The sequence below is a fragment of the Trichechus manatus genome, unplaced genomic scaffold (assembly GCF_000243295.1).
Source record: "Trichechus manatus latirostris isolate Lorelei unplaced genomic scaffold, TriManLat1.0 scaffold00028, whole genome shotgun sequence".
In the NCBI taxonomy this organism is placed as follows: domain Eukaryota; kingdom Metazoa; phylum Chordata; class Mammalia; order Sirenia; family Trichechidae; genus Trichechus; species Trichechus manatus.
The window spans coordinates 14,916,725-14,930,277 of NW_004443964.1; the positions used below are offsets into that span (position 1 = coordinate 14,916,725).

The window sequence follows — 13,553 nt, forward strand, 5'->3', positions numbered from 1 at the left end:
GGTTGTTAACCAATGTCATAAAACAATATGTGTACTACTGTTTCATGAGAAAGTATTTGTTCTGTAAGCCTTCACCTGAAGTACAATTAAAAAAAATTAAAAGATTCTCTCTCCCTTCAAATCCTGAGGGCTGATAAATTCATTCTAGGGAGGCAGCGTCTCTCCAAAGCTGCATCTCCTTAGTGTCAGCGAAGAGGCTTGCCTGTTGCAAATGGAAGGCCGATAGGAGCTCTCTACCCTGAGGCTCACTCCCTCCATTTTACTTGAACAAACTGGAATTGACCCACACAAGGACCTGTCTTTTCCCCAGTACACAATGGAGTAACTGATAAACTCAAGGAACACGAGCTCATGGTCCAAAATAACTAGATACTTGCAGAAAGCTATATGAAAAAAAGCCAGCAGTAAATGTGTGTATATACAAATAATACTACAATACACAGCATACTACAATTTATAATATGTAATATATATATAATATTCTGAAGCAGAGTTATTAGAATTGATGAAGCAAGAATTTTAAATAAATGCAAGAAATATATTTAAGAAGATAAAGAATAATATTAGCAATGTAAAACAACAATTTTTTTAAAGAGCCAAATAAAAACACTGAGTATGAAAAAAATAACAATTGAAATTAATAAGTGAAATAGAACCAAAAAGCAGGAGGAAATCTACTAAAGAATTAAATGGTGAGAAGTAAGATTACAACAAGAAACTACTAGAGGCAGAGAACAGAAGGAAAACATAAGGTGATAGAAAATATAAACTAAGAATTACAGGCAGATCTAGCTGAAGAAATAATGTAAATAAATTTCCAAGAACTAAAGAAAAATGAAAAAACTCAGATTTAAAGGGCCCAAATAATGTTAAAAAACCCACACTTAGAGATATTATAGTGGCATTTAACATATAGTTATGCATCACTTAATGTCCAAAATACATTCCGTGAAATAGAACTTTATGTGATTTGGAGGTTGTGCAAATGCCATATTATATATAGGCAGTTCCTAGATTACAAACAAGTTCCATTCCTACGTCTGTCTTTAGGTCAAATTTACACATAAATCGGAACAGTTAGGTATGGTTCGTATGCAATGTCAGCTAGTCAAATGTTTGTCTTAGTACACAGTGTAACTTTCTGTGCATAAAAAAATGAAAGAAACACTTCCAGATACACTAAAACATCTTTAACATAATACAGTAATAATAATAATAAAGTTTTGGTGTGCGTCGCAAACTAGCGCCTGTTTGTTATTACAAACCGTTGTATGTACCTTGAATTTTTAATATAATAGGCTTTATGGGCACTGATTTGTAACTATGGGTTGTATGTAAGTTGACCATTCATAACTCAGGGAACATGGACATATATGCAGTCAGACATTGCCCGAACTGACATTACGTGGCACATGATTGTATAAAAAAACCAAAGATATTTGATGTTCAAAACTGCCTGTATCCTTTATACCTGAAAACCATTTTAGATCACACTTTTTCTGTTTATCTCTTAGACGTTGCTCCACTATCTTCTGGCACTAGTAGTAAATATTTTTAGAAAAACAATCAAGTCTTCAGTTTAAAAAGTACAAGGGAAAAAAAACAAGAAGAAAGAAAGAGGGGATGGAGGGCAGGAGGAAAAAAAGAAAGTTTATCTCTGGATTAAAAAAATCAATGAAAACACAAGACAAAAATGTATAAAGGCCCCTGGGAGTTAAAAAAAAACAAAACAGCATTAAACAATCCAGGGTCAATCCCACAGCAAACTTCAAGGGGGTGTCCAGTTTCACACAAAGTCTGGTTCAAGCAGGAAGGTAGACTTTTTATAATTCTATAACACATTCATTCATACACTATGCACATCAACCACCCTGGTGGCATAGTGGGTAAGCATTCAGCTGCTAACCAAAAGGTCAGCAGTTCAAATCCACCAGCCACTCCTTGGAAACCCTCTTAGCGGCAGTTCTACTCTGTGCTATAGGGTTGCTATTAGTCGGAAGTGACTCGACAGCAACGGGTTTGGTTTGGCTTTATGAACATCAGGGAGAAATGGGGACACAGAGACTAAGAGTACAGTTGCTAAAACTGGCAAGAAAAGGAAAGAGAGACTTACTGTGGCCTGTGTTTGTGCCACGTATTCACCCTCCATCTTATTCAGACGTATATTTGTATCCTCAAGCAATTCTTGAATATTTTCAGTGTGTTTCTTTTGAAGATCAAACTTTTCCTTTTCCATTTCTGCTACAGCAGTGTGAAGCTACACAATGAAATCAAGAAACAACTCTTTCACTACTATGGAATATGCTATTTTGGAACTGAGAAAAAAAAAATGTTTTCCTATATCCCTCTAGTATTTATTTGGCAACCTGAAACACAACAGCTATAAAACCCATAAGCAAACATTCAAAGTAAAAACATCATATAAAGAACATGATTAAGAAACATTTCACTGTTTTTCTTTACTTTCCTGAATTAAAAATTTTAATGGATGGACAAATACTAAAGGGAATTATTTGTCTCAGGTAAAAAATAAATAAATAAATCAAACAAACAATAAAATGTCTCAGCCAAACAAGTATTTATATATATAATATTTTTATTGATAAATATTATTTCAATGTCTATATTACTCATGTTATTTGCACGAAATTTTGCACAAGAGTAATGTTAAAAATTGTCTTCTCTCCCATCCTAACCGTCAACAAGAAACTACTTCTAGCCATTTCATAATACATTCAAAAGTGGAAACAAACATTGCATCTGTAATCAAATAGAGTAAGTAGGATGACTAAGAAAAACAGAATATTATGCGTCCTCATATCCACAGGTCTTTATTTATAAAGATTATTATGATTATACACTGTCTAAATAGATGAAGATTTAAAAACATACATGCAAACTAAGATAAAGAAAGCAAAGAAGCAAAGGCCGGTGGTCCAGAAAAAGTCCGATGGACAGTTTCCAAAGGTGTTTGAAAATCGTGCTCCCAGCTGTGGGCCTTCTCCACTTACCTTAATGAGACTGGGATTCTAAGTCCATCTCCTATTTTCTGCATCTAACCCCAGGCTCACTCAATGAGTGGCGAGAGCAAGAGCCTAAGATAGTCTAGATGATATATTTGATTCCTCACCCATGAATATGGGAGAGAGGCAAGGATGTGACACATGCAGTGTAGACTCTTATTTGACAAGAAGGTTTAGAGGAACAAGAAAGATTCTGAGAGATGGTGGGAACTGGAGGCAAATTGTAGGTGGTAATAGTGGTAATTATTGGAAAGGGGTCCAAGAACTTTTCTTCCCGCTTCTAGTGAACAAGAAAAGTGAGGATGGCTCAGGAAGAGCCATAGAAAACAACCTTCGACTTCACAGATTTAACATACGCAGTTTTCACTATTTGTAAGAGATCCAAAAAATTCCTGATATGTTGTATTTGTATTTTTGCCAAGTCATATATTTTAAACTGGTATTACACCTGGTATTCAAAAGTCAGTCATTTAGCTGATACAAGCCCACAGTATCTACATCTCACTACTGCTTCATAGCTGTTAACTGACATACATGGTAACTCTGGTAAAGGGCTATGAAGGAGTCACTTGTGTATGGGAACAACGATATGTTACAGTGGTTTCCTCATGCTTCTTGTCTCCGAAAGGTCCTAGGATACATGCCTGCTGAATGTCAAAAGCTTGTTGTATTTAGTAGCCCATCAACACAGTGGTTTCTTGTGTGCATCCTACAATTGCTTTATAAAGGGATTATGCCTAGCAAAAGGTGTCTGTAAGTCGGTCCAGGTCAATTAAAATACATCCAAGGAATTTACAGTTGAGACTACAAGGGTAAAAACAGCTCTGGCAAAAGTAGGTACATTGTAACTTCGCTGGTCAGTTTGAGGATCAGATAGGTGTATCTGGTCTAGTAATCTGACTGGAAATGACTAGTACTTATTCATTCATCCAACAAAATTTTATTAGTACTAACTCTTTACCATGGACAAGGCATCACAGAGGGATTTCCCAAACTTAGCAATGAAAATGGAGTACAGGTGACTTGGTCTGGGAGGCTTTAAAGGGCAAAATTTCCCTAAGGGATAAACTGTCTATTTTAGCAGTAAATGTTATTAAGCATGCTATAAAGTAGAAATCTTGCTAGGGCTTATTTTCAACCATAAGGATGCCATCATAGCCCTGAAAATGAGTGGGCCCATGTAAAACCTCAAGGAGATTTTTACCTAGGGTGTGGCAATGAGTACAGAGTCCTACACACTGGTCTTTAGCCTGTACTTTTGCCCCTGTAGTAGACACATGCCAGAGGAGACCCAGAGGAACCAAGAGTGTGTTCCAAACTGAAAGAAAAGTATTTGTAAAAGGCCACAGGCTAAAGGTGCAGCCACTTTAGAAAACAGTCTGGCAGTTCCTGAAAAAGTGAAACATAGAGTTACCATATGACCCAGGAATTTCACTTCTAGGTATATATCTAAGAGACTTGAAAATATATGTCCATACAAATATTTGTGCACAAATGTCCACAGCATCATTATTCATAATACCCAAAAAGTGGAAACAACCCAACTATCTATCAATTGATTAAATGGATAAATAAAACATGGTATAGTCAGCCATACAGTAGAATATTATTCAGCCGTGAAAAGGAAGTACTGACACATGCTACAACATGAATGAGCCTTGAAAACAATGTTAAGTGAAGGAAGCCAGTCACCAAAAGCCACATATTGCATGACTTCCATATTATATGAAATACCCAGAACAGGCAAATACACAGAAAGTAGATTAGTGGTTGCCAGGCACTGGGGAAGGGGAAAACAGGAAGTGACTGCCAATCAGTACAGAGTTTCTTCCTAGGATGATGGGAAGTGTTCTGTAATTTGACGGTGGTAACGGTTGCACATCTTTGACAATATACTAAAAATGAGTAAATTACATACTTTAAGAGGGTAAATTTTATGGTATGCGAATAATTTCTCTTTCTGGCAGAATAATATTCCACTGTATGCATGTACCACATTTTGTTTATCAGTTCATCTGATGATGGACATTTAACTTGTTTCCATCTTTTGGCTATTGTGAATAGTGCTGCAATGAACACTGGAATCCTCATCCACTGCTGTTGGGATTGTAAAATGGGACAGCCACTGTGGGAACAGTTTGGAAGTTCCTCAAAAAGCTAAACAAAGAATTACCATATGATCCAGCAATTCCATTCCTTCATAAAAACCCAAAATAAATGAAAGCAGGAAACCAGATATGTGTAAACCAATGTTCAATGCAGGAAATATTTTTTCTTGATTAGACTGAACATTCCTCCAAAAATGATTTGTTTTCAACAAAAACACGTTTATGCTATAAATTCTAAAGTATGGATGACACTGTGTTATCTGAAATCAGGAAAGAAATGATCTAATGGCCTAAATCCAAATTAAAATGGTTTAACTTCCAAAAATTGTTCTAGTGCTATTTCACTATTAATTTTGCTTAAAATCTGTTGGCTATGACAAAAAAATTAGAACAGTAATTAAATCCAAGATTTAGTCAAAAGTCAGCTTTCTATGTGAAAATGTATTTTACAGAGCATTACAACTCTACAAGAAAATACCCCAAAACATAAACAACAGACATTCCTAAATGGTAGAAGTTTAAGGGTTTTTTTTTTTTTTTTAATTGTGGTAAAAATATGTAACAAAACAATTGCCAATTCAACAAGTTTTACATGTATAACTCATTGGCCCTGATTACATTCATGCTGTACAAACATAACTGCTATCCTTTTCCAAATTATTCCATCATTAACAGAAACTCAGTACTCTTAGAAATAAATTTTTAAGTTATTTTTATTTTATTTTTTCATACTTTTCTGTATTTTTACTGTGAATACCCATTATTTTTCAAACTAAAAATCTTACTTTGAAGTACAAAGCTCGTACTTTGAAGAACCTCATATACTTCTGTTTTATTTTCTATTAGTTTTATCTCATGTAGCTTACCTTTTTCTCCCAATCATTATTCAGAGATTCTGCACTTTGTTCACATATCTTTTTTAGCTCTGTAATCTGGTTTTCTTTAGTCTCTCTGATAACTTGACAGTCACGTATAAGGGTCTGAACTGTCAAAAAGGATGAAAATATAGTTAAACCAACTCTAGATACCACATAAAGCTTGATTATATAAAATACAGTGCACCAGCTAATAGATAATTCAATTTTTCACCAAGTTTTCTTAATTGTCTCTTCTCAAATACCTCTTACTCTTTCCTCTTCTTCCCCATTCCTACCACCACAGCCTTGGTGGAATTTGTCATTACTCACTCCCTAGACAATTTTAACTGTGTGCTAGCCTCAAGTTATCATCCTCCTCCAGTTGGTCCTCCGTTGCCTTAAAGAGGCCTTTCTACAATGCAAATCCAATACTGTTACTCTCAGGCTTAAAACTGTTCTACAGTCCCTCTCACCTAAAAGATAAAGGCCGGAAGCTTCTGACATGGAAAACATCTCCTTGGGCTCCCACTACTCTCTGCTCATAGCTCCTGCCTCTTCCATACTTTCAACCTGTATTGTAAACACACCAACCGATCTGCACCCTCTGGAGGATGTATTCTTTCATGTATCACTGCCGAAATATGATCAACTGTCTACCTGGAATAACCTTCCCTCCCTAGTTGAAAAACTCCTACTCATTCTTCGAGTCTCAATTCAAGTAGCACATTCTTTATGAACCATTCACCAACTGTATTCCTCCCTGGCAGGGACAGAAAAAAATTCTCCTCTTTATTCCTATAAATCCTCCAAAAAACCACACCTGTGGGCGTCAAGTTGATTCTGACTCACACTGACCCTACAGGACAGAGCAGAACTTCCCCATAGGGTTTCCAAGGCTATAAATCTTTACAGAAGCAGACTGCCACATCTTTCTCCCCAAGAGTGGCTGGTGGGTTCAAACCACCGACCTTTCAGTTAGGGGCCACCAACGGACTGCGCCACCAGGGCTCCTTGCTTTATCCCCATAGAAACTCATATATTAAATCATTAAATCATATACTACATTATGTCTTTTGCGTGCTTATTCGCCTATTTCCTTCATAAGATTATGTTCACTGAGGACAAACATATTGCAACTTTTTATCCACAGGGCCACACAGGCAAGTACTCAAAAAGTTGTGTATGAAAGAAATAAATCAAATAATTCATCAGTTCAATATAGTGCTGTTCCTAGATACTTGAGAATTATTTCCAAAGTTTGTTACTTAAATGAAATATGTGTTAAATTACATAAAATATTTCCCTTATAACATTTTAATTTCTATCTTCTCTTTTAAAAATTATTTAAATGTCACTAACTTCAGTGAAATTCTGTTTAACATATTCATGTCATCTGGATAGTAAGATAAATTCAGCTGTATGTTTTTCTTGAATATAATATTTTCGTAGCTTACTATGTTTTTTTTCCATTTACTTCAAGGTAGCAAAATTTTATTAAACACTTCCACAGAAATTTCTTTCATTTATATCTCAACTATGCAACAAATAATGGAAGAAGCAGAAGAATCCAAGTTAACGTAATATTAGTCTTTAACCTCTACAACACATTTTATGATTCCAAAATTAAACTAAGATCTGTTTGAAATTCAAAAAGCCTTAATAAACATTATTTTTAAACCTTGGACATGTGAATTGCCTAATTTGAATCAGGGTAAGAAATGAAAAGCTTGAAATACATTTAAAATATTTTTATAGCCACTAATAATATTTGGAGAAAGAATCTGAACAAATTTCTAGTTATTTTTAGCAAGGCTTAAGGCTAGATATAAACACATCAAAATCTATTTTATTAGTTAACTTATACACGCAATTGCCACCCAAAATTGTTAAGGGAATATATTCACTCAGATATAGCCAAATCTGGTGATTTAGGAGAGAGTCATTAAACTCCATGTGGGAACCCCTAAACAAAACTGTCCCTCCTCTGTCCCCTTATTCATTGCCTATATTTTATCTGGGATTCATCAAATCCTACCGATTACTCATCAAAAATTTTTCTTCAGTTCCAGTCTCACTAATCCAACTGCCATCACTCACATATTCTGGATCATTATCACCTTACGCACAAAATTACAGTACAGAAGAAAATCATTTACAGTTGGAAGGGGCTTTGCATATTATTTATTCCAACCATACCATTTTATAACAAGCAAGCCAAGGCCCAGTGACTACCTGATGTCATGCATTAAATACTGAATAGCGGAGCTTAGATTACAGCCTATGTTTTCTAATAAGTGGAATCTCTCAGCCTCACACCATTCTGCCTGACTAATGTAACACACACAGAAGTGGCCTCACCATGTTCAATACACTCACCATTACCAGGCTATTCCTCCTAAACATGAGATCCTAAAACTCACCTCCCAAAAACCTTCTTTGGCTTACCAACACATACAGGATAAAGTTCAAACTTCTAAATCTGATATTCAAGGTCATGCTTCACCTAGCTCCAGTCACTATCTTAATCTTTTTCAATCTATCTCTTAAAGTATGAGATATCTTCTCTAAAGATTTAAAGGTTCTTCTCTAAAGATTTAAAGCATCTTTCCCACAACTTACCATTATCAGTATTTCTACCTCAGTATCTGGGAACTCTCCAGCTATTCAAACCTCACAAATCTTTTAAAGTTCTTTTCTTCAAAAAATATTTTCAACACTCTCTATCATGACCGCCTGCTGCATTTACATGTTCCGACCCATGATCATAGTCATTTTAACACTTGATCAATGCTTTCTCTTCCTTCTTAATAAGAGTATAAATGGGGAATATTTTTAATATGGTTTTCCATCAGTCACAATACCAGCAGCTATTACACATAAACTAGAGCTTAATGGACTGCATTGTACTAGACAAAGAGGAATTATTTCCATAGACATCCTTGTAAAAGCCAATAAACTCTAATCCCATGACTGGCCTCAAATGACCTAAGACAGCTCAAGCTCAGGGAGGCAGGAAAGAGTTAAGTAGCAGGAGTGACAGTGACAGACTCTTCCAACCCTTTAACCAAACCAACCCCCTCTACCACCTCACCACTGCCATGACACACACACATACACACACACACACACGCACACAGTTTATCCCCAGTCATTCACTGAAAAGTATGGAAACCTACATAAACTCATCCATTGATGGAAGCCCACATAAACATTCCCATCTTATACTAATAAACTTCAGAAACCAAATTTTATTTTCTACAGCCACTAAATAAAATGTTATTAAAAGATTTACACAACAACACAACATCACCTTTCTTTTCAAGCTTTCTAATAGTCTCCTCAGTTTCGTTTTGCTTTCTTTTGTATAAGGTTTTCAATTCTTCTAGTTCATGATTCTTTCTGTCCAGAATCTGCAAATAAATTTAAAATTTTTTAGTATAAAGAATTGTTTTAAATATAGAACACATAACTTTCTTAAATGACAACATTTTATGCAAGTCTATCTCAGTTAATCCCATAAGCGGTTTCCCAAAAGTTGTAAAAAGTATACTTCAGTCCACTCAGAAAATGATTAAATGTGCTAGAAGAATTGATTATCTGAAAGAAATGTTACCTGTTTTGAATTTTCGTGTATAAATTTTTAAGGGGACTATAAATAATACATTAGGTGATTCTCTAAAATATAATTCAGAGACTAAACTGTCATAAAGTAGCAGGGAAAAGCCATCAGAAACTTGACATGTTGGGACAGTAATATTCACATCCCCGCTGCCGTGGAATAGAAAATTTTTAGGTGAGCGTATCCCTGAATCCTCCCACCACTGCTCTTCCATCATTTTAGCACACAATAATGAGAATTCTGAGGTACATGGGAAGATGACATTTATTAGGTGTCTTTGATATCTTGCTCTGCTATCGTGAATCACAAAAATCAGCTCAAAATGTGTCAAAAAGTATGAATATTTTACATCATTAATTTACATTGTGTCAGAAGTTTATATTTTAATAATTTAAGAAAATTTTATCATGATTTTATGTTTCTAAACACATCTACACTCAACGGTCTCCCCCCCCCCCGCAAAAAAAAAATTAAAATGTAGGAAAATTAGCAAGCGAGAAAAAATGTGCTAACCAAGGAGGAAAAAAAGAAAACCAAATTGAAAAAGGGGTATAAAAATTAACTTTTCTTATGGTTGGGATATATATTTCCTATATACTCAAAGTCAGCTAAGCAAAAAAGTTGTTCACCAAAGTTTAACCAACTTTTTGTTAGTGCTTTTTTTAACCAGCATTTTTCTTTACCTTTCGTTGTTTTAGTTCCACCTCTAGGATTGACTGATACACAAGAAAAGGAGCTACTTAGACCATATTATCCATAACAAACCCAAAACCCAACCCATTGCCATTGAGTCAATTCTGATTCACAGCAATTCTATAGGACAGAAAAGAACTACCTATAAGGTTTCCAAGGCTGTAATCTTTTCTTTTTTTAATTTTATTGTGTTTTAGGTGAAAGTTTACAGTTCAAATTAGTTTCTCATTCCAAAATTTATACCTAAATTATTATGTGACATTGGTTGCAATCCGTGCAATGTCAGCACTCTCCCCCATTCCCTTTCCACCCCAGGTTATCCATGTCCATTTGTCCAGTTTTCCTGTTCCTTCTTGCCTTCTCATCTTTGCTCTTGGGTAGGTGTTACCCATTTGGTCTTGTATACTTGATTGAACTAAGAATAGGAAGCATGTTCCTCACATGTGTTATTGTTTGTTTTATAGGCCTGTCTCATCTTTGGCTAAAACGTGGACTTAGGGAGTGGCTTCAGTTCTGAGTTAGCAAGGCGTCCGGGGGCCACAATCTCAGGGGTTCCTATGGTCTCTGTCAGACCACTAAGTCTCATTCTTTTTTTCTGAATTTTAATTTTGTTCTACATTTTTCTCCCGCTCTATCTGGAACCCTTTATTGCGATCTGTCAGAGCAGTGAAGGCTGTAATCTTTACGGAAGCAGACTGCCACATCTTTCTCCTGAAGAATGGCTGGTGAGCTCGAACCACCGACCTTTCAGTTAGCAGTTGAGCACTTAACATTGTGCCACCAGGGATCCTTATATTACTCATAAAGAAGCAAAAAATAATATATGCAAGTAGATAAGACCTACTAAATTTTAATCCTCCTCCAATTCCTGACACTTAGAAAATGACATACAAGTAACAAACTGACGGACATACTTTCCAAATACGCCAGAAGGCCAAGGATTTTATTTATATTTTACCTGGCATTTCAAACAATTTTCATTCTCTTTTCATATAGAATTTACTTAAAAAGGAAATTCGTGAAACATTTTACTATAAAATTTTTTCTTAGAATACACACTTATAACAGAAATACTAAGAAGCCTATTTTAAACACTATTACTATGATTTTTTCCAAATATATCTTTTGTATTCATTCATCTTAAGAATGACTATGTATCAATACCTTCTATTTTACTTGGACATATATCAAATTGTATCGAAATTATGATTACTGAGTCTAACATATTTATGATAGAGAACTGTTTTAACTAAATACTTTAAAGTAAAATTCTAACAAGGCAGAAAGTAATACTTGCCTTTAAAATTTGAATGGAAAAGTGAGAGAAAGAAAGGGGTTAAATTCTAATTTTCAATCAATGGTTTCCTTTTTGTTTCTTTGAAAGAACAGCCAAATATGCACCTGACTAAATATTAAGCAAAGATGTCACTTTGAGGACTAAGGTGTGCCTGACCTAAGCCATGGTGTTTTCAATCGCCTCATATGCATGTGAAAGCTGGACAATAAACAAGGAAGACCGAAGAACTGACACTTCTGAATTATGGTGTTGGTGAAGAATATTGAATATACAATGGACTGCCAGAAGAATGAAAAAAATCTGTCTTGGAAGAAATACAGCCAGAATGCTCCACAGAAGTGTGGGTGGCGAGACTTCATCTCACTTACTTTGGACATGTTATCCAGAGGGACCAGTCCCTGGGAAAGGAAATCACACTTCGTAAAGTAGAGGGTCAGAGAAAAAGAAGAAGACCCTCAACAAGATGGACTGACACAGTGACTATGACAATGGGCTAAAACATAGCACTGACTATAAGGATGGCACAGCACTGGGCAGTGTTTCGTTCTGTGGTACACAGGGTCGCTATGAGTCGGAGCTGACTCAACAGCACCTAACGACAACAACAAAAATTTAAAAGCTTTTTAAGAAAGCATCAATCATGACTCCCTGTCGCCATCTCTGTGACTCAGTTTTGGGAAGCAGAATCATAGATTTAGTTTTGAAACAGTAACGCGATTTCTATTGGATCACCCTTCATGTATTAAAAAAAATTACTGTCATTAAATTATTTAATCATTTCTAAACCACATTATCAAATCAAATCCCATGTAAGATAACTATGAATTGATGGCATCTCATTGCTCTGACAGTTAAGAAAAATAAAATTTATTTAAAAATACATATTGAAAAGCTGGAAGTCATAAATCCCAATGAGCTACTTAAGAAAGAAGCCTACATTCTTTTTGCTAGCATGAGAATACATGTAGTCTATACCACACTACATTAAGTTCAAGAGTTCTTTTTGAAATTACAAAGAGAATTTTAATTAGCAGAAAACTCAAATATTAGACCCAACAAATATTTACAACGGATGTCTTATCTGAAAGGTAATGATAGAATGCAGATAAAGGATGATAAAAAGCTCATCCTTAAAAGAATACTTGAGAGTTCCGGCAAAATGGCGCTCTAGGCAGAAGCACCACGCCGTCCCTCCACAGCAAAGATCCGAAAAACTAAGCCGAACAGAGAATACAACAATCCTGAAAACCTAAAACATCAAATGAAGAGATAAAGAACTCAGCCAAGCACCAAATGGACTGAGAAAACTAGCAGAGAACGGACAGCGACGAGAGAGTCATGCAGAGGTCCCCTACCAGCTAATGCCGGGCGGATCCGCCATCTTGGACTCCTATCAGAGACCAGCAAACAGGGGGTACGAGAAAGCAGCCTCATGGAGCGTCCAGCGGGAGACAAAACAACTGGCAATTTGTAATATACGCTTTCCCACCCCCGACCCTTCTTCACCCCGACTCGGCCTCCTCTGCTTCCTGCGGCCACACTCTCTTGACCGGGAATCACCGGCTGCTTGGATTCCACACACCTGAACGGGCCGGCTCTCTTATTGCCATTTGTTGGCTGCTGGTGTTGCTTTTCTCCGCTTCTTCTGATTTCTTCCTTACCTCTCACCACCCACCTCCACCTCCTTTCGCTCAAATACCTGGCCCCATGCGCCATCTTTGCTTCTTCCTGAGAGGCTGCAGAGCTCCGGTAATTTGTGATATACGCTTTCCCACTCCCTATTCTTCTTCACCCACACTCGGTCCCCTCTGCTTCCTGCGGACACACTCTCTTGTCCAAGAAACACCAGCCTGCACTAGCTGCCTCTCTGACTGCCATTTGTTGGTGGCTAGTGTTGCTTTTTTTTTCTGCTTCTTTTGATTTCTTCCTTACCTCTCACCACCTCCCCCTCCTTTC

General features: G+C 36.2%; 1 protein-coding gene across 3 annotated transcripts in view; it reads right to left on the reverse strand.

Moving 5' to 3' along the window:
* CEP112 (centrosomal protein 112) overlaps positions 1-13,553 on the reverse strand; it is a 443,305-nt gene that overhangs the window by 350,223 nt on the left and 79,529 nt on the right. For all 3 annotated transcript variants that reach the window (XM_023729297.1, XM_023729296.1, XM_023729295.1), the window contains 3 exons: positions 9,299-9,398; positions 5,998-6,116; positions 2,114-2,257 (listed from right to left, as the gene is read on the reverse strand). In XM_023729297.1, coding sequence (XP_023585065.1) covers positions 2,114-2,257; positions 5,998-6,116; positions 9,299-9,398 — 363 coding nt within the window. The remainder of the gene's footprint in view (positions 1-2,113; positions 2,258-5,997; positions 6,117-9,298; positions 9,399-13,553) is intronic.